This window comes from Marmota monax, unplaced genomic scaffold (assembly GCF_021218885.2).
Source record: "Marmota monax isolate L192 unplaced genomic scaffold, Marmota_monax_Labrador192_F-V1.1 WCK01_AAM20220418_F8-fsc00028, whole genome shotgun sequence".
In the NCBI taxonomy this organism is placed as follows: domain Eukaryota; kingdom Metazoa; phylum Chordata; class Mammalia; order Rodentia; family Sciuridae; genus Marmota; species Marmota monax.
The window spans coordinates 928147-948707 of record NW_026694779.1 but is presented as its reverse complement, the minus strand read 5'-3'; the positions used below and the strand labels follow the sequence as shown (position 1 = coordinate 948707).

Genomic DNA, 20561 nt, shown 5'->3' with positions numbered 1-20561 from the left:
AAGGCAGCCAAGACCTGCCGCTGAGCCCTCCCCAGCCCCTGAGGCCCAGGGTCTTCAACGGCACATGGTGATGTCATCTTGAAAATGCCCAGCAGGCCCAGACCAACCCGCTCCCTGTAAAAGTCAGCAGGCTGGGCCGGCCTGGCAGCCACCCAGGCCCTGGCCAGAGGGAGCTGAGGCTCTAGCTGCCCTGATGGCCTGCAGCCTGCCACCAGGTGGGCTGAGGGAGGAAGGGGGGGCACTGAAGAGATCCCAGATCTATAGTCAAAAAGTGCTGGCGAGGACGCGGAGAAGCCGGGCCCCCACCTGCTGCTGGGGGATCGTAGAATGGTGCTGCTGCTTTGGAAGAGCTTGGTGGCTCCTCAGAGAGTTAAGCAGAGTCCCCGAGGCCCAGGATCCCACTCCAGGTGTGTCCTGGGGAGAAGTGAAGACCCACTTCACCCCACGGGGTCTTCCCACTGCAGACGGCTCAGGGGCAGGAGGCACTCCTGGTCCCCTCCCCTTCTCACCAGACCTTCTATAAGGTGCAGCGAAACCTCTGCCACCCCAGCAAGGGCAGCTCCCAGCATCCAGGCCGGGGGTGTTCTCTGGTAGCAGCTGGTGAGCACGGCCTTGGCCTTGGCGTTAGCCACCTGGCCCCTGTGTCCACACCCCAGATAAAGACAACACAACCGAAGGCAGCTTGTCCCCAAAGAGCACGAGCAAGAGATCAAAGCAGTCAGCAGCGTGGGTTCAGGACGGAGTAGGGTGCTCTACCCCCAAGCTGCACCCCCAGCCCCTCTGTTTTTCTGAGACAGGGTGTCACCTGGTTGCTGAGGCTGGCCTTGAATTTGTGATCTTCCTGCTTCAGCCTCCCGAGTCACTGGGATTACAGGTGTGTGCCACCGTGTCCAGCTTCAAGACGACCTTGACATGACTCAGGTGGCTGAGGCAGGAGGGTCTGGAACCACACGAGTGTGTTTCATCAAGACATACAGGGGCTGCGGCTGGGGCCGAGCGGTAGAGCGCTTGTCTCCCATGGGGGAGGCCCTGGGTTCGACTCTCGGCGGCACATATAAATAAACGAATGACATAAAGGTCCCACAAGTAAAACACCAAAAGGCATCACCTTACTAGATGTTCATTCTGTGAGGACAGGAAGTTACTACACCTTGATGAATTCAGATGTCAAAAGTCATGTAGGTGAAGTAGTGGCTCCTAGGGACTGAGGGTCAGAATTAAAAGTAGATTTTAGTTCAGTTTTAGAAAGAAGAACTAATACCTGTGACTAAGACAATAAGAAAAAAGTATCTTAAAGAAAATGAGACCTTGCTGCTGGAGGAATTCCAGGGGAGACTGCCTGTCAGGGGTACTGTGGAAACACTGTTAATTGAAGGAGATTGAACTCGACTCCTGGGTCCTTTTTTTTGTGGTCCTGGGGATTGATCCCAGGTCTCCGGCATCTAGACAAGACTCTGCTACTGACTTCCTTCCCTGTCTTCTCCCGTCCTGGGACAGGGTCGTGCTAGTTGCCCAGGCTGACCTGGAACTTGGGATCCTCCTGCCTCAGCCTCCTGAGCAGCTAGGATTACTCAGATCTTTTCTGCCCCTAGACTTTGAAGATTCTTTCTAGTTAAGGAACCTATTTTTATCTTTTGAACATTAAGTGCTGTCACTATGTTTCTCTTCACAACATTAATTTCAACAACTCTATAGGAGGTAGGGAAATACATGAAATAGTGGTGATGTATCATCTGCAGAATGGGGGTGAAATACCAGGATTTATTTGGTAGCATGGTGGTATGGACTGGTGATGAATATGGGTTAGAAAGTTCTTAAAAAAAGAAACAAAACTTCTCAGCACTTGTTTCCAAGACTCTTGAACCTTATTATAAGTCCGTGTTTATCACAGAGGGGTCAATAACGAGTCAAAGGCTCTGGAAGCCATTCTCAGAGAGGGTTTGCTTTGCCCATGTCGTATGCAAAGCCTCCTGGTCTTGACTCCGTCCACTCCTGTTTCTATTAGCACCAGGTGGAGAATCTGCTCAGTCCACGTTCTGGATTCAAGCTCCAGCTGTGCACCTCACCAGCAGGGGACCTGTTCCTCTGCAACGAGGAAATCCCTATTCCATAGGGCAGCCGTGACGATGGGGAACGGAAGTCATGCGGCTGGGCAGAGATGGCTGTGTGGGTCAGCAGTGTTACCACAGGCACACGTCCGGTCTCATTTTTGTCTTTTGGAATTGTTGGAGAAACACCAGTTGGTGCCTAGCAGGACTTCTTCCCGGTGGTGAGATTAGGAGGTGGCTAACTAATGTGAAAGGCAGAAAGGGGACAGGGGAAACTGGTCACTTCCCTGGTCTCCAGTGGGGATCCACGCAGAGTGACCTGGTTGTGAAGGAATGCCCTCACGAGCCATCCCCAGAAGGCCCCGTGCCTTGGGCGGTGACCTGTCCTGCCCACTCCCTGCTCCCGGGAGGGGTCCTCCGTTTTGCCTGGTCTGCTCCCCGGGGCCCCTGCCGGCCTGGGCTGAGGGCCATCCTCCCAGCTCTCTCCCCACTTTCCCTGGTGAGGCCCTTCAAGGAGCCTGCCTGTTGGTCTGCGATGCTCTCTGGCTCCGCTGTTTCCACTTCTGACTTCCTTCTCTCAGCCTCCATTTCTTCGTGTATCTCCATGATCTCAATTTTATGTGTTTTGGAATTTTCACGGTTTTCAGCATATTCTTGTCTTTTTTTTTTTTTTTTTTCGGGACATCACACAATTGGGTCTGGTGGACACATCTCTGTCCTTCCAAGTGCAACAAGCCCTTCTCATAGCTTGCTCTGTCAGGAAGGCAACGCACAGGCTGACAGTAGTCCCTGCCGTCCCCTGGCTTGGGCTGGCCATACAATCCAACAAGTCGCCCTCCCTGGGCCCATGCCAAGGTTGCCTTCACCTGGATGAAACTGTCTTACCTGTGTTCCTCTCATGGGGGTGTGTGTGTGTGTGTGTGAGAGAGAGAGAGAGCACGAGAGAGAGAGACACACACACACACACACACACACAAAGGGTCTCAAGTCAATTCTACCCTGATCGTTAAGAGTGTCCGGAAAGAGCTGAGTGGCCACTGTTAATCCTCCCCACTCGCTTGTGGAAAATACGGTCCTTCAGAGACGGAGCCACTTACTCACAAATGCTCCGTAAATTAATGGCAGGATCTCCTGAAGCCGAGCACCTTCCCAAGTGGGGAGTGGTGTCTATTATCAGCCAGTAGTTAAATAGCAGAGCAGGGCTTGGGTAAGTGGGGTGAGCTCAACTTCCCAGCAAATGAAACAAACAGGTTACGAGACTCGCCAAGGTGGTAACAGAGCTGCGGGACCCACGGGGAAGCAGGACCCACAATGGTCGGTGGTCACAGAGGACCCGTCCTCCTTAGTGCACCAACTGACAACCACCAGCAGCTAGTTCCCTCTTCAAGTTGAAAGGATTACCTGGGGATTGTGGGCTTTCTTTCTTTTTTTACATTCATGTTTTAGCTGTAGGCTGACACAGTACCTTTGTTTTTCTTACGTGGTGCTGAGGACGGAACCCAGTGCCTCCCGCATGCTAGGCGAGAACTCTGCCAGCCCCAGCCAGGGAATGTGGCCTTCAGCTGACACCCATTACAGCCCCCAGACGGCTGAGCTGGCCTCCCCTCCTGAGCACCCACAATCGGCAGGAAACACCAGGGAGGAAGCACAGGGGGCCACCCGGCTGGAGGCTTTTGTAAAAGATTATGAACAAAGAGCTTGGCGAGATGCCCTGTGTCTTGGAATGCAGACCTGGGCTGGCTCAGCCCCTGGGGACCTCACTGCCTGTCCTTACAAACACTTTCCCTCGCTGTCCAGTGGCCTGGAAGACGGTTCCTTAGCTCTTTCCACAACCACACATTGTGGGAAGCCCAGCCTGGTCACGTGTGGCCGGAACCAGCCCCCGTGTGGTTATGTCACCCACCTGGGAAGCTCTGGCCTGCCAGGAGGCTAGCAGAGGGCCCAATATAAACAGGTGGAGTTTTGGGTGGAGGAGTGCGTGTGGGGGAGGAATTGGGGTCCAGCCCAATCCACTCAATCATCAAACACCAAGACATCAAAACGCCAGCCCCAGTATCCACCGTGATAACCACCCTCCCTGCCCAGGTCTTTTCATGTGCAGCGTCTGCCTCCGAGGAACGCACCTTTATGAAGCTGCTTCTACAGGAGTCCTTGCCCTCCGCCCTCCGCCCTCCTCCGTGGGAGGCACTTTACTTTTATAAGAAAGAAACAGGAGGCCCAGAAAGACCAGTGACTCCGGGTGAGCGAGTGAGTGAGGCCCAGTCAAGATCTGAACCGTGGGCTCAGGCCTGGGTCTGGATTTGCTTTCCTATCAATCCTATTGATCAAATGCAAAACCTAACAGCAAAGAAAACACCACCAGGCGCTCCTGCCCCCTCCCAGCACCTCCACTGCTGACTCTGCCCCTGTCCGTTGGTCACTGGCCGGCGGGTGGTTACCATCTGTCTGGTTCTAAAATGGAGACACCAGGTACCTCGGGAGTTCAGAGGAAGAACATCTCCGTCTTCTATTAAATATTAACAACAAACCAAAAACGTAGAGGGAGAAAGAGAAGGGAGATAATTGTGTGCAGCCATCCACAGGTTAGTTTTCAAAACCAGGAACTCCCCCTTCAGGATGGGACCCCTGTTCTCTGGACCTGCAAGGTGTGATGGGGTGGGCTGTGACCTCCCTGCGATCTTGGCTGGCACTTGCTGGTCACGCAGCTCCATTAGGAATAAAACTAGCACAAGATTACTAACCTCATTTTTAAGATTTTTAGTCAGGGATCCTAATTCATCACGACCCAAATGATGGATATCTAAAAATGGCCTGAGCTTAACTATTAGCAAAGAAAAAAAGACTTATATTAAATCTCACTTTTTAAAGAAAATAGGTCATAAGCGTATTTGGGCAGATGAGACCCACACTAAAAGCAAAACCTGATCGACTAAGGACGAAACCATCCAGATTTGGTTGGAGGACAACAATCCATAGATGAATAGTAATCTTGCAAAAGTGTTCTGGTCACTGGATTGGTCAACCCAGCAGCCACCTTCCTTGATCACAGATAGGCCAGGGCACTTCTGGGTTGGATTCCTGATGAATGAGAAAGTGGGTGAGGGCACCGCTGGGAACTAGCCAGCCTCTCACACAGGCCTGTCTGGGTGTGGCTCGGGGTCTGGAGCCACCCTGAGAGCCTCTGGTGCTTCCCTAGTTGGGCAACAGGTCACTGGGGCAGATTGCGGAAACAACTTGTGGAGCAGGTACCGAGATAAACAGGAAGAACCAGGTCCCCGGCCGACATCCCCAGGCACCTCGGAGCAGACTACGTCTCTAGTAAGCACCCTGCCTCGGAGCTGCATCCCCAGCCCCAGATTTTGTATTTCCCCAGAAAATGAGGCACGGGAGGAGGCATTTGTTGAGCTCCTACTCTATTTTTCCACCCGTTTTCCGGTGCTGGGGATTGGATCCAGGGCTTCTTACATACCACACAGGATTCCCTCAGACAAGCTCCAGCCCCCCCGCGTTCCTGCTCAAAGCCAGTACCTACTAGACGCTTCCATACATGTGATCTCATTTAACAAGCTCCACAATCCTGTACAACAATATCATCACCTTGTTTGTTCACTGAGGCTCAGATGAATTATAGGACCCACTCAAGGCCACACGGGCTCAGGTGGTGTCAGAACCAGAAAGTCAGTTCAAGCCTGTCCAGCCCAATGAATTAGTGGGGATTACAAATTTATCTTCTCCCTCCTCCCTCCTCTATTAGCTCTTTAGGGGCTAAGTTGGGAAGAGCTAACCCGTACTATAGTACACTTTTGCAAGATCACGATTCATCTCTCTCTTTTTTTAAACACAATGCCTTTATTTTTACGTGGTGCTGAGAATCAAACCTGGGTCCCGCCCGTGCTAAGCGAGCGCTCTACTGCTGAGCCACAATCCCAGCCCCTACAAGTCTCTTTACAGGAGGTCCTACCCTGCAAAACAACGTCTCCCTTATTTAGTTTTAGATTTTTATTTTGAGACATGGTCTCCTTAAGAGCCCAGGCTGGCCTTGAATTCGTGATCCTCCTGCGGCCTTGACCTCCTGAGTGGCTGGGATTACCCGTGTGTCCCCCACGCACGACAAGTGCATCTCTTAGGGATTTTTTTTCAATATTTCATATTCTCTGTTTCTATTTCAAACTTATTGCCTAAATCTACCCTTCAACATATTCTTTACTGACTCTCAGATCCATTTTCAGTTGACAGGCACTAACACTTTAAATAAAAGGGGCTAAAATAGCCATATAACTACATATCTCTGATTTACGTCCCATGATGCCAAAGTCACGTAAAATCACGTTTGACCGCACCTCCTCTCTTGCATCCGACTCCTCTGGCCCGTGCTTGGCTAGGCTAGCACGGTTCCCACCTGTTCTACTGGTGTAATGACCGCTCGTGGTGACTACTTTCTTCCTAATTTTTGCTTTTGTGACTCAGACCAGTTTCAAATATCCCTGGGCTTAATACAAACACTCTCAGAAGCTGATTTCCAAGGAACAACAATCCCCTTAAATTACAAGCTTTCAAAATGACGCTGCTGCTCATGAGCACCGGGAGGGTTTCCAGCCTGACTGTCCACGGCACTGCCCTGGATGGCAGGAACCGCGGATCTCCTCAGGAAAGCCCTGGCGTCCCCCAGCTCTTATTTTTAGTGCATTTTGCCATGGCGGAGCCTGGACCCTTTCCTTCGGGCACTCTATTAGTTACGCCACACCCCTGCGGAACACACCGGGTCCTCAGATTTTAGCAGCAAATTAAGTACCCGTGAAGCAGTGTTACGGTGTGACCCAGTAAGTCACTTTGTTTCTGGGTTTCAGTGTACTCATCTTAAATTAGATTAAAATAGATATTTGAGGTCTCTTTCACCTTCGAAGGACTACAAACCCAGATGCCACTAATCAGCATGAGACAGCGCTTCACGGGGACGAAGGGACTGGCTGGACGGGAACAACCTGAAGTCAGCACGGTCCTCATCACCCCAAACCTCATCTCCCACCTCTGTCTAGTGTGCGCTCTCTCGTGTTTCTGAGAGACAGAGCAAAGCTCGGAGACTAAGAGCCTGGCCCTGGCCAGAAGGGCTGAGGTGGTCTCAGGCCCAGCTCTGCTATGATGGCTTCCTGGCCTAAGTGTAGTCAGTCCTGGCACAAATTATGTGGGGAGACCACACACGCATGCAAGCACATGCACGTGGTCCTCCACAAGCCTCGATGCTTCTGAGTACTTTAGAGTTAAGCAGATGGTCTTGGCACTCATCTTGCCTGGTGTTATCAGTGACATACAGAATAATGGAGGCACATTGAGAGAGGGACATTCCTGAGGAAGGATGCAGAAAAGGGGAGAGGTGACTGGGACAGGCATTTCTTTCTTCTTCTTCTTCTTTTGTGGCTCTGGGGATGAAGCCTGGGGCCCTCTGTGCATCAGGCAGCTGCTCTTCCGGAGCTACGTTCTCAGCCCTGGGGTGTGGGGGAGTCGGTCCCCTGCACTGCTACGCTGCCTTGAAAACCTTCTGGGAGCCTGCACACTTCACAGAATTTTAAGTAATATGTTTAAAACAGCGACTCAACTTTTAGTCAACACACATTTGACCTGGGAGAGACCAATACCCTCTGCCCATGCAATGGGTGCTTCTAAGAACGAGGCGAGTCTTTCAACTACACGGAGTTCAGGGTTGAGCCCGAAACAAAACCTGTCCTGCATTAAAAAGAATACTGCAGTCAGAGTCAGGAAAAACTGGGCTTAAAGTGTGGCTTCACTACTCACTACCAGGTGACCATGGTTGATACTAGGCCTGAAGTTTCTCGTCTGTAACTGGAGACAGTATAATGCACACGCAGGAATGTTGTGAGGATGGATCTTTGCCTTTAAAGCCTCTAGGCCAGAGAGGTGGCCATGCCTGTTGTCCTGGGGACTTGGGAGCCTGAGGCAGGAGGATCCTAGCCTGGGCAACTGAATCAGGCCCTCAGCAACCTAACAAGACTGTGTCTCAAAATAAAACATAGGAAGGGCTGAAGATTTAGTTCAGTGCACCTCAGAGCACCCAGGGGTTTACAATCAAACTAAAAAAACCAATATCTGGCATCATGCAGACCCAGGGGTTTGGTAATGTTATTAGTGACAGTGTCACCACTGTTCTCACCAAACAACGAGCAGCAACACTGTGCATGGCCTCCCTTGTCAACTCAGATATTAATATTTAAAAAATTTTTTCTATAGTTGTAGATGGACAGCATGCCTTTATTTTGTTAATTTTTATGTGGTGCTGAGGATAGACCCCAGTGCCTCACACATGCTAGGCAAGCACTTTGCCACTGAGCTACAGCCCCAGCCCAAGCCCCAGGTATTAGTTATATACAAAAACCAAAACAGACAAACAAACAAACGAACAAAATTACAGCATAGAAAAAATTTTTTAAATGGCTCTATGGGCTAGGGATGTAACTTAGTGGGAGAGGATGTAGCCTGTCCAAGACCCAAATTCCAGGCCCAGCACTGCCAAAAAAAAAAAAAAAAAAAAAAAAAGGCAAAGAAATCTGGAGTATCTAGTTGACCAAATGTGCATCCAATGGTCTTGGTCACAGAAGAGCCCACCAAGTTCACCCTCAGCCTACCTCCTTTCTAGGCAAAAGGAGAGCATGCGACAGAGCAGACACAGGGCCAGCAGGCTGGAGTGCAGCTCTATGGTGGCCTAACATGAGCAAGGCCCTAGCTTTGATCCCCAGCACCCAGGAAAGAGGAAAAAATAAAAAAGAGAGAGAGAAAGAGAGAGAGAGACGGGGGTCCGGGGAGGGAGGGAGGGAGAGGGGTGCTGCAGGCAGCCGAAAGCGAAGGAGAAATGGGAAGGGGAAGACACAAACTGTCAAAGTAGACAGATGAACTCAGAAGCCTAGGACCATCTCCCATCTTCTGCAGACGAAGCCCACTAGCTCCGAGTGAGTCCCTCTGGGCAGGAAGCTGCCGTTCTAAGCTATTTTCATTAAGTTAGGTTCAGTGTATCTTGTCAAAAGGAGGCAGAGAGACTCTCCAAGAGCCTAAAATGTGGAAAGTTTTGGTGCTTAAAATAGGCTTCAGTGTGTGTGTGTGGGGGGAGGATCTCACTTATGTGAAACTACTCAAAGACCAACAAAGTTAGCAAATATATTCACTGTCAAAGATACTGAATAAACAAACAAACAAATAAATAAAACAAAACTAGTCATTTACCTTCTACAGAGAACCCAAAGTGCAGTGCAGTCAAAGCACTGCTCACACCTCCTACGTGAGGTGCCAACGAGGAGCTCAAGTGCTGTTCTTGTCTGATTTATTTTAAATGGATACAAGGTAGGCCCTGGGAAACGTGGGGTATTTTCTCTGATTTTCTGACCCACATGGGATTCGAAGACCACAAGCTCTAGATGAATCGGAGGAGTCTGAACAGTGCAATGTTTTGCTCTCCATTCAGAACAGGAGTCAAAGCTGGCAGTGTTTGTTAAGCCAATGGCCGAGCAATGCCAGGCAGGGGCTGGGTGGCAGCAGTTCCTGGCTGACACCATGAATGCCGTGGGTCAGGTGTTGAGCAACGTGTCTCACAGAATTTCATTTAAATGTCACAATAATCTTGCACAGGATTGTTATTATTATTTCTATGTTAGAGATGAGGAAATCAAGACTTAGAGATATTAGGAAACTTGCTGGTTTTCAGAGTTAGTAAGCAACCACACTGGACCTGAACCTGGGACTTGGGTCCGAGTGTTCTAGAGTCCCCCCGAGTACTGAGATTGCTCACTACTTTACACATAAGTCCTCAGTGTATAAAGCACATGTGAAGCACTGAAATGAAAATAGCAACCAGTGTTCACGTTTAGAACTTTCTTTCCTCTACACACTTTTCTTCTCCCTTGAAGTCTTGAGTTGGAATTGAAGAAGAGTACAGGAGAGAGGCAGGATTGACGCACTGTTACCATCTGAAAGAGCTTGTGGCTTTCACTCTCAGAGCCACTGACACAAGCCAACAATTTATTTCAGGCCCAAAGATTGTTTCATAAAAGTAAACTTTAAAAAACATCACTTTTATTTTTAAGAGGTGAAAGGGACCCTCAGAGATGGTTTGTTTAACGTCTGGTTTTATAGCAGAAGTACTGAGGGTTCCTTGAGTTAGTCCCCGTAACAGACCAAAACCCGGGTCCTTGGCTGAGCTGAAGGTCTGTGGCTCCCCCCCCGCCCCAGGCCGGTCCTCAACCTGCATCATGAGGTGGCCTGGGAGGATTCTGAATGAGGACTTTGAGGGGGACATTCTTTCTTTCTGCATGTGAAGAAAAGAAGGGAAAAGGACAGACACTTGCAGAAGCTGACAGTGACCTAATATAAATACCTAGTATAATATAACCCCCCCCCCCAAAGATGCCACACTTGAGGCACAGCTCAGTGGCAGCATGTATGGCTACCATGAGACCCTGGCGTCAGTCCCTGGCCTGGTGGTGGGGCCATGGGGAAGAAACAGGCTTCTACCTTTGGCACCGATGATGCCTCAAGGCGCTCAGTCCTTTGGGACGCCCCACTGTAGAGCCATTGCATGTCTAAGTCTCCTCCCCTTCAAACATCTGCCAATTCATAATAAAAGCCACAGAAACTTATCTGGTCTGTTTTCAGTGTGATCTTTCTAGCCAATTGCCCAGATAATGTGTAAGGCCAAACACCCACAGGGTTCTCTGGCTGGCTTGTACTTTTGTCCTGGAGTTCTCACAACTAAGAGCTTTTGAATTCAATGTGGCTTTGAGGACCCAGTGCGGTTCTGGGATAGCAAATAAACAGATGGACTGCCTTGGGGAGTGTGGGCTCCACTCTGAAGTCTTAAACAGGAATGAAGACTGTGACTCTGTCACTGGCTGACTGCTTCATCAGCGTGTGGTCTCGGGACTCACTGACCTGCACTGGCTCTGTTTCGCTGGCCGTGAAACCCGAACCTAATTCAGATGTCATATGACACACCTAACTGCTCTGGGCACTCTAGAGGAAGATAAAGCAAGGGAAGGGGCCACCCCAAAACAATTTAGGATTTTAATCTCCCGTGACTCACCTATACCGTTCCTCCTGCAAGGTCTGCATTATTAGGGAATAGTCCCTCTGATAATGTTCCTTGAGGGTCTCAAAGGATTCCTCCAGTCTGGCCTGGGTTTCCCGGATCTCCTGGATCTCGTGGAGTAGTGCATCAAATCCTGAGCTCTGCATGTCCAAGGTATTGGTTTTGGAGCTGGAAGCTCCTACAGCGAGGCCCCCCGTGGTGCTGTTGGCTCCCACTGAGCCTGAAGTGGCACTAGAACAATCTTCCTCGCTACCATATTTTGGGCTTGACTGGAAGTTCGAAATCACCCCCAGAGCCTTCCCCGCCTCGTCCACTTGCCCTTCCTCTAAAGAGTCCTTCAGGTTGGGGATGTTGTCGGCACTGCCAAATTTGTTCCGAATCAGCGACGCGATCTCCCTGGGTTTCGAGACCACGGCTCCTGCTGCCGAATGGGTGGCCTGGGAGAAGCTGGAAAATCCCCCTTTGACGCTGTCCACCACTCCTTCGCTGAAGCCCGTCACCTTTGCGCCCACGTCCTTCAGACCCTGGTGCATGTCCCTGAAGACATCCTTGGGCTGCCGGGGGATCCCATTCTGCTCCACTTCCCGGAGCTTCCGGTGGTAGTGCTCGAGCTTCTTCTGCAGCTGGAGGATGGTCTGGGCGGACTTCTGGTTCTTCTTCTCGAAGACCTGCTTGATGCGGGCCGCCTGCTGCTTGTCGGCGCTGTTGGCCAACTTCAAGTACTCGGCCACGTTGTCGTCCCGGGCCGTCTGCGCGATCTTGATCTGCTCTGTGAGCTTCAGGATCTTCTGCTGCAGGTGAGCGATGGCAGCCTTCGTGCGCTGAGGGTCTGGAATGCCATCCACTGACTCTGTGTGGATGCTGCCATCGGCGCTGGAGGCCACCGCACTGGATGTCTGGGCGAGGCTGCCTACTTCCAACCGCTCGATCTGCGCACAAAAGCAAGAGGTGCACGTTAGAAGGAGCCCCAGAGGACCACCGGGCCAGGATGAATGGCCCAAAGCCTGATGAAGCTTCACCGACTCTCAGCTCCCAGCAGAGAGCCAACCCTGCCCTCAGCAGCCTGCCCTGCTCCTGGGTACTGCCACACTCTGCTCAGCCACAGAGACAACAGTCTAGGAAAAAAAGACCTGCACAGGCTGTAAACTGGGAGAATTTTTTTTTTTTTGCTGCAGAACGCATCACAGTCTCTTTAAATAGCAAAGCTCCCTAAGTGGGTTAAGGCATGAATTAATTCACATTCTGCATGCAGAGATTTGTTCAGAAGCACATTAGTGTACGACAGGGTACATCTGCTTTTCAACTTAATGGTAGGAAAACCATTGCAGTGTTTAGACATCACTGTCACTCTGGCCCATGCTTTACACACTATGGCTATCTGAAAATGCTGGAAACAATGGGTGTCTCAGGACTGGAAGGCAGGTCAGCAGAAGAGAACTGGCCCAGTGGGCAGAAGCCCTGGGTTCGTTCCATCCCCAGCACGGCCTGGAGTGGGGTAGCATGGTGTATATATATATAAATATTAAACTTTAATTATAATGGCTTCTTCTTTTTCTTATTTCCTCCCAGCAGTGGGGGAACTGAACCCAGAGCCTTGCACATACTAGGCGAGCACTCTACCACTGAGCTACATTCCCACTCCTTTTTATTTTGTATTTTTAAACTTTAGTTTTGAGGTACAGGGAATTTAACACAGGGCTGTTCTACCACTGAGCTACACTCTTAGCCCCCCTTCATATTTTTATTTTGAGACAGGGTCTTGCTAAATTGCTGAGGTGGTCTTAATTTGCAATCCTCCTGCCTCAGCCTCCTGGGGGCTGGGATTATAGGCATGTGCTGCCAGCTTCCCGGTGTCTTGGTGTCTTTTTATCTACGTGGTGTTGTGGGTAAGGAGATCATTTTCTACTCTAATAAGGACATTGAATCGGTAGCTAGAGATGAGCGGAGGTGAATGGGAAGGGAAGGCTCTGCTGAAAGTGCCAAAGGTGACTGTTACCAAATCACAAGTGCTGGGGATGAACTTGGTCACAGTAACAGGAACGCCCAGGGACTGGGGCAGAAAGAGGTAAGGAATCAATAGATCAAGGACTAAGGTCAGAATGTGGCATTTATACACCATGGAGTATTACGCAGCACTAAAAAATGACAAAATCATAGAATTTGCAGGGAAATGGATGGCACTAGAGCAGATTATGCTTAGTGAAGCTAGCCAATCCCTAAAAAACAAATACCAAATGTCTTCTTTGATATAATGAGAGCAACTAAGAACAGAGCAGGGAGGAAGAGCAGGAAGAAAAGATTAACATTAAACAGATACATGAGGTGGGAGGGAAAGGGAGAGAAAAGGGAAATTGCATGGTAATGGAGGGAGACCCTCATTGTTATACAAAATTACATATAAGAGGTTGTGAGGGGAATGGGAAAATAAACAAGGAGAGAAATGAATTACAGTGGATGGGGTAGAGAGAGAAGATGGGAGGGGAGGGAGGGGGGATAGTAGAGGATAGGAAAGGTAGCAGAATACAACAGTTACTAATAGGGCATTATGTAAAAATGTGGATGTGTAACCGATGTGATTCTGCAATCTGTATTTGGGGTAAAATTGGGAGTTCATAACCAACTTGAATCTAATGTATGAAATATGATATGTCAAGAGCTTTATAATGTTTTGAACAACCAATAAAAAAATAAATTATAAAAAAAAAAAGGACTAAGGTCAGGTCTTCTGAAACTCACATTATTAAAGCTTTAGCTAGTAAAAGTTTTGTTAGGCAGGTGCTTCAAAGCTCACACTCTATCTTTTCATATGGGTAAGAACCATTCAAAGGAACTCAAAAAAAAAAAAAAAAAACCTGCTCAGATTTAAAAACTTAAAAAAAAAAAAAAAAAAAAAAAAGCACTTAGCCAAGTTGGGGAGGGGTCAGGTCTTTCAAATTTAGGAAAAAACCAAAAAACCTCCAAGTGGCGTCTATACTCCCAGGGACTCAGGAGGGTCAGGGATGCTGAGGCAGAAGATTACAAGTATGAGGCCAGCCTCAATTCAGTGAGACCCTGTCTCAAAATAAAAAAAGGAGCAGGGCTAGTGCTCAGTGGTAAAGTGCTCCTGGATTCAATCCCTAGTCCAAAAAAAAAAAAAAAAAGGTGTCCCAGGGTGTGACTTGTGGTGGTGAATTACAGCAAGGCACAAAGGAAAAGGCCTTAGAATCTGTTCTCTGCTGAGCCTGACAGAGTGAATAATGAAACAACCATCTCAAGGTGATGAAAATTAACAGTACACATCAAATTACAAATTTATCATCATGGAGACAGAATAAGATCATATCCTTTTTCTCTGGTTCCCATTAAAAATCTACCTTTGCAGCAATCTGCTAGAAGTAACTACACAGAGGTTACCCTGCTATACTTTCACGATGATAACACACAAAATCTAAAACACTCACGAAATGTCAACAATCAGTTTAGCCTAGAGAGGCATCCTCTTTTTTTTTTTTTTTTTTTGTGGTACCAGGGGCTGAACTCAGAGACGCTTAATCACGAAGCCCCGTCCCGAGCCCTTTTCTATATTTTATTGAGACAGGGTCTCACTGAGTTGCTGAACCTGCCACAGTCGGGAGGGGACACTAAGTAACCCGTGGCTCCTGGCTCCAGGTTCCTTATTGAGGGTTAGTTTTCCTTAGCAGCGAGCACCTTGTGTGCTGCAGGCTGTGTGAGGGAGGTCACCTGCGGCTCCCAGCAGCCCAAGTAGCACAGAGTCACATTAAAGACAGCCCAGTTGGTTTCCTTAGTTACTTTGTGGAGATTCTATATCTGCAATTTAATTATTTCATGTAAAATGGGATCACTTTTAATAAGCAATTAGTTTATTAAAAGCTATTGTGATAGCTCATATGCTGTATCTTTCTCTTAAGGTTCCCTGACATTGCAGCAAATGTTAATTTATATGTTGTCTGATTATTAAAGTAGCAGTGTTCCCGTCTGGAGCGTGGACTTCCTCCTTAAGGACCTGGTTCAGAAAAGGAAGTGCCTGCCTCTTGTGCTTGGGACTCAGGCTTCCCTCCTCCTCTGCACCCACTCTCCCCTGTCTCCATCTCACCCTCCCTTTCCTACCACTCCTACACCACTTCTCCTCCTCTTCAAAACTAGAACCTGCCACACGCTCCAGATGGGAATACTGGTTCTTAGTTTTGACTTACAAAGTCATCAAATGAAAAGCCTTTTTTTTTTTTAATGGCGTCTGTAGGCACACTGGGTTGTCCACGTACAACAAGCACAATTCGATTGCTAACGCACTCCAACCTGACAATCAAGTTCTAAATGTGAAAAGCAAAAATTAAAAACATTTCAAAGCCTGTACTAAAAAGAAGGGGAGGATTGTCTCTCTCTCTGTGTGTGTGTGTGTGTGTGTGTGTGTGTGTTGCTAGAAGTGGAACCCAGGGCCTTACTTGTTAGGCAAGGGCTCTGAGATTCAGACCCAGGATTTTCTTAAAAATATATGAAAAGTCACAAATCTGAAAAGAAGGTGACTGAGTGGGCTGCCTGTGGCTTGGTAATGAAGCATGCATGGACTTTAGTATGAAGCGCTCAGGTTCAAATCCTGACATCACCATTAGCTGCACAACTGGGTAAGTCACTTGACCTCTGAACCCATTCCAGCTGTAAAGTGGAGAAAATGCTCGCTTCAGAAGATGTGTGAAGAGGAGATGAGTCGATAAACATCAAAGTGTCAGAACTGTACGTGCGCAGAACAAGTTACATTGGCTATTTTTGTAACGTGTGAGTATTCTTTTTAAAGACTCACATATAAACTCCCTTCCAAGGGAACGTACTCCCTTCCAAGCTCTCTCTCACTTCAGGCAGAACAAGGGAGATACAGGTTCTACCAGGAGCCCTGTCACTCAGCCCTACTGTGGGAGCAGGAGAGTCCCCTCTCCACAGTTCTGTGGCTCGCACCTGGCTGGCTGGCCGAACCCTCCCCAGCCTACAAGGCACACTGTTGCCTCTAGTTTACAAACAACATGACTGCCAAGTGCCTCCCACCTCCAGTGATCGCAGGGAAGGGGAGGACAGTGACAGTGCCCCCTAATCAGATCTTTTCTGATGGTCTCCCGAGGGTGTGCATCTCTGATTATCCTGTGTCCTAAGAGCGTCCATAGGACTTGGGCAGCCACCATTCTGCTCTGCGGCCATAACCAGTACACAGTGTCGCCTCCTCTGCATTTTTGACTCTTACTGTCAAGAACTCATTTGCCAGACTTTAATGACCTATTAACTGATATGAATGAATTGGTTACAGAATAAATTAAAAAAGACCCAAGAGAAATTTTTAAGCAGCACATCCAGGGCAGAGCAGAACCACTGCAGCTGCACACAGAGCGCCTCTCACTGCAGCCTACTTCCTCTAGGTGGATGGAAGGGTCAGCGCATCACAGGGCCCAGGTGGACAGTCATGGTCAAGGAAAGGCGGGGGAAGCAGCACTGGCCACAGCCAAGGGTCTGGGCTCACACCGGGCCTTACCAGACCACGTGTCTCTCTGGTCCCCTGCTTGTTCTCTTGGAGCCCGTCTCCCATGTGTATGACAGGACCACGATCTTTTCATGAGATTTTTTGAAAAGATATTAAACATGTCCAGTCAGAGGCTGGGGATGTGGCTCTGCAGGGAAGTGACAGGTCCTGGGTTTGACCTCAGCCACCTTCAAAATAACACCAGCAGCAACAATGACAACAACAAAAACAGATCATGCCGGACACACCCAGTGCAGTCACAGGAGGGGACTATCCAGGATCAGGTTCCTGCAAGAGGCCCCAACAGACCAGGCTAGAAATCAGAATGGAGTCACTCATGCTAAAGTTCCATGTCACCATGCTGAGACTAAACTGCTGTCTGACCTTTCATCAGGATTGGAGGTGACAACCCAATTTCCCAACAGACCACTTTCAATTGACTTAAGAAGGAAGTTTCCAGGGCCAGGGCTGGGGCTCAGCGACATAGCGCTTGCCGAGCATGCGCGAGGCCCTGGGTTCGATCCTCAGCATCACATAAAAATAAAAAAAAAAAAAAATAAGAAAAAATAAAGATATTGTGTCCATGTACAACTAAAATATATACATAAAGTTTCCTGTGCTTTAATCCTTGTACAAAAAAAGGTAACCTAAACTAAGCTGATGTTAACAAATCAGTTATTTTTCTATTGCTCTGTCTTCCTGTCCCTGTTTTACAATGAAGTAAGTTTGAATTAAACAATCCACTTTTTTTTCAAACATTTACTTTTTACTTGTGGGTGGATACAACGCCTTTATTTTTTATGTGCTGAGGATCAAGCCCAGTGTCTCATGCAGGCTGGGCGAGTGCTCTTCCTCTGGGCCCCAGCCCCAGCCCTCACTTTTTGTTTTCTATTTCTTCTTCAACTTTCTTCTGTCTGTAAAAACCTCTTCTGCTTAACTCATTGAAGCACTTATTCTAGTTTGTGGAATGAATTGCTGTTTGATTATAGACCTGAAAATAAAGCCGGTTAAGATCATTAAACCACTGGTGTGGGGCACATGACTGTGATACTAGCTACTAAGGAGGTTGAGGCAGAAGGAGCCCAAGTTTGAGGCCAGCCTGGGCCACTCAGTGAGACCTGGCCTCACAATAAAGAGGAAAAGGACTTGGGGTGTAATCTCAGTGGTCAAGCACTTGCCTAGCATGCACTGGTTGAATCTGCAGGACCCAGGGGCAGGAAAATTACGATCACCAAACTAAGCTGTTGTAATGTTTTTGTCCTTTGACCACACACACACACACATACACACACACACCAAACACACACACACAAAAGCTGACCTTCTTCCATCACTTAACCTGGCTGGTAGGTTCATGACCCAAAACCTAAGTACAGACTCATAACTATGAAAGATGAAGAAATTCCTGACTTCACATCACTGTCCTCAATGGAAACCCTGTGCTATCTACAGGATATCAGCTCTTTTCAGAAATCTCATGTTCCACACACTAAATAATTTCTAAGACCGATATCATCTCCACATGCCTTCCCATGACCACCCTTCACCAAGCTTCCTTTACAAGAAGAGCCTGAGATCCCCAAAGTGTGTGTCCCTGGAGATAACATTCCACATTCTCCCTTGAAGGCATCTCTGCTTTCCTAATACACACGTCCACGCCACTAACTGACGCGTCCTTAAACTCATTTCTATAATGTTTTTCAAGGACCCCACTCGTCCTGAGTTAAGGGGCCCCTCTCTGGGAGATCTTGGATCTCCTCTGGTGACAGGATCACAGGCGTGCACCACCACACCTGGCAGAATATCTGTCTTCCTTGTGGTCACTGTGTTCGCCTATCTCCACTGTTGCACTGTAGGGTGGCGTATCTGTCCGTCATTGATCAGAGCGATTTGCTGAGAACGTTCTCTTGTATGCAATTGTGACTTGTAGTTTGCTGAGCTGGTACTGCACTGTGAACAGGCGGTGATCTCAAAAGTAGGAGATTAGCAGAAAATAAAAGCGGACTAAGTTCTATTAGCCTCCAGACAGAAAGCTTTTCCCTAAACATTCCAGACCTTTCCACTTGAAGCAAAAATCAAGATTCTGCTTAACATCCAAAATCAGATTTATTCAATTGTCACAAAAATTGTCATTCGCTTGGTAAATAACTCTTGCGTAGACTGTGATGTTTCTTTTTTTTTTTTTTAATTTTTAAAGTTATAGTTGGACACGATATCTTACTTATTTTTATTTGGTGCTGAGGATCAAACCTAGTGCCTCGCACGTGCTGGGTGAGCGCTCTACTGCTGAGCCACAACCCCAGCCCCTGTGATGTTTCTTAAAAGATCCAGAAATCACTTTTTCACATTTTTATATAGAACTCTGGTCACAGGGAACCTTGCTGTATGGAGAAGTATCTGGATCAGCACAGAGAGAAGTGGACCATCTAAGCCAGCAGGGCTCCCCCTCGACTCCTCTCCATCTAGTTTATGTGAATGTTCTGGATACAATTTGGTTTAGAAAAGTAGAAAATGAAACAAAGTTTCATTTTATGAAAACGACTTAATTATGACTTAATTTCTAAAGTTTAAAAAGTCAGTGATACACAAACAGTCCTGGTGACAATGACCCTGGTCACTTCTGAACGTGACATCACTACTGAGAGCCTCCTCAGCCCCTTTCTGTTTTCTATCACCAGCACTTTTCAGGTCTGTCTTCATAAAGAACAAAGTTTAGGATCATGTTGCGGTGACACTGCATATTGATGAAGAGCAGAGGGCACATTCCTCTCCCCAGATTCCAGCTAGATCTGTGAGTTAGTTTTTAAAAAAATTTAAGAAAGAATTTTTAGGGATTGAACCCAGGACCTCACACATAGTAGGTGCTTGACACTGAACTAGGTCCCCAATGCTTTTTTGTTTTGAGACAGGCTCTCGATAAGTCACCCTGACTGGCCTCGAACTCATGATCCTCCAACGTCAGCCTCCTGAGTCACTGTGCAGGTGTGCACCCCCACACCTGGCTAGTGTGTTCGCTTTATCGCTAAAGATCATATCACGTGCCTTAGCCAAATGACAAAGCAGCTGTGTGTGTGTGTAGGTGTGTGTGTGTAGTTTGTGGTCTGGTTCTTCTGAGGTGCTGCTGTCCACGCAGTGCCTTGGTCAGGCCAGGGCATGATCTCCTTTCCTCTTCTGGCTAATTTCTTGGTCAGCCCTCAAGGCTCAGTGAAGTGTAACTTCTTCCATGAAAACCTTCCCTGACAACGTCCCTCTCCCAGGTGACTGGAGAGCCTTCCCTTTATCTTCCCACATGCCTAGACACACATCTCCATCACTGTTTTGACCACATTATATTGAAACGGTTGCTTGGGTGTCTTGCCTCTATTTTGACTTGGGTTTCTGAGGACAGGGATTATGTCACATTCATCTTCGCCACCGTGAAGCTAGCACCATGCCTGGTATACAGAAGACCCCCAGTGAGTGTCTGTTTGGTATAATCACTTGTCGGCCCCTCCTGCTCAACCTGGCCCTGCTAGACCTCACAGCTCATGCAGCACTGAGCCTGCATTCTGCAAGTGGTATCTAGTTTTTGCAGGAAAACAAAACAACAACAAAAAACTTCCAATAAATGTTTCTTCCAAGGCTGCCAAGGAAAAATTACTGATTGGGTTGAATACAGTTTAAATTATTAAAATCTTATCCAGCCCAATTCTTCCAACCCAAATGCAAAGTACCCATTAGAGCCAGGGCCAGCGCTGGGAACTGCCTGTCACATGAGGGCGGGCTTCTGGGTGTGCGTGAAACAGGCCTCACCAAGGGCCAGCACTGCCAGGTGGACTTCAGGCTGCTGTCTGGATTTAATGGATCCATAAGCCTGAGCACATGAACTTTCTCATTAAAAAAAAAAAAAAAAAAAAAAATCCCCCTGTGTACAGGGTGTACG

General features: G+C 48.1%; 1 protein-coding gene across 7 annotated transcripts in view; it reads right to left on the bottom strand.

The window, feature by feature from the left end:
* Tmcc1 (transmembrane and coiled-coil domain family 1) overlaps positions 1 to 20561 on the bottom strand; it is a 175448-nt gene that overhangs the window by 8410 nt on the left and 146477 nt on the right. For all 7 annotated transcript variants that reach the window (XM_046425436.2, XM_046425434.1, XM_046425435.1 and 4 more), the window contains one exon: positions 11131 to 12065. In XM_046425436.2, coding sequence (XP_046281392.1) covers positions 11131 to 12065 — 935 coding nt within the window. The remainder of the gene's footprint in view (positions 1 to 11130; positions 12066 to 20561) is intronic.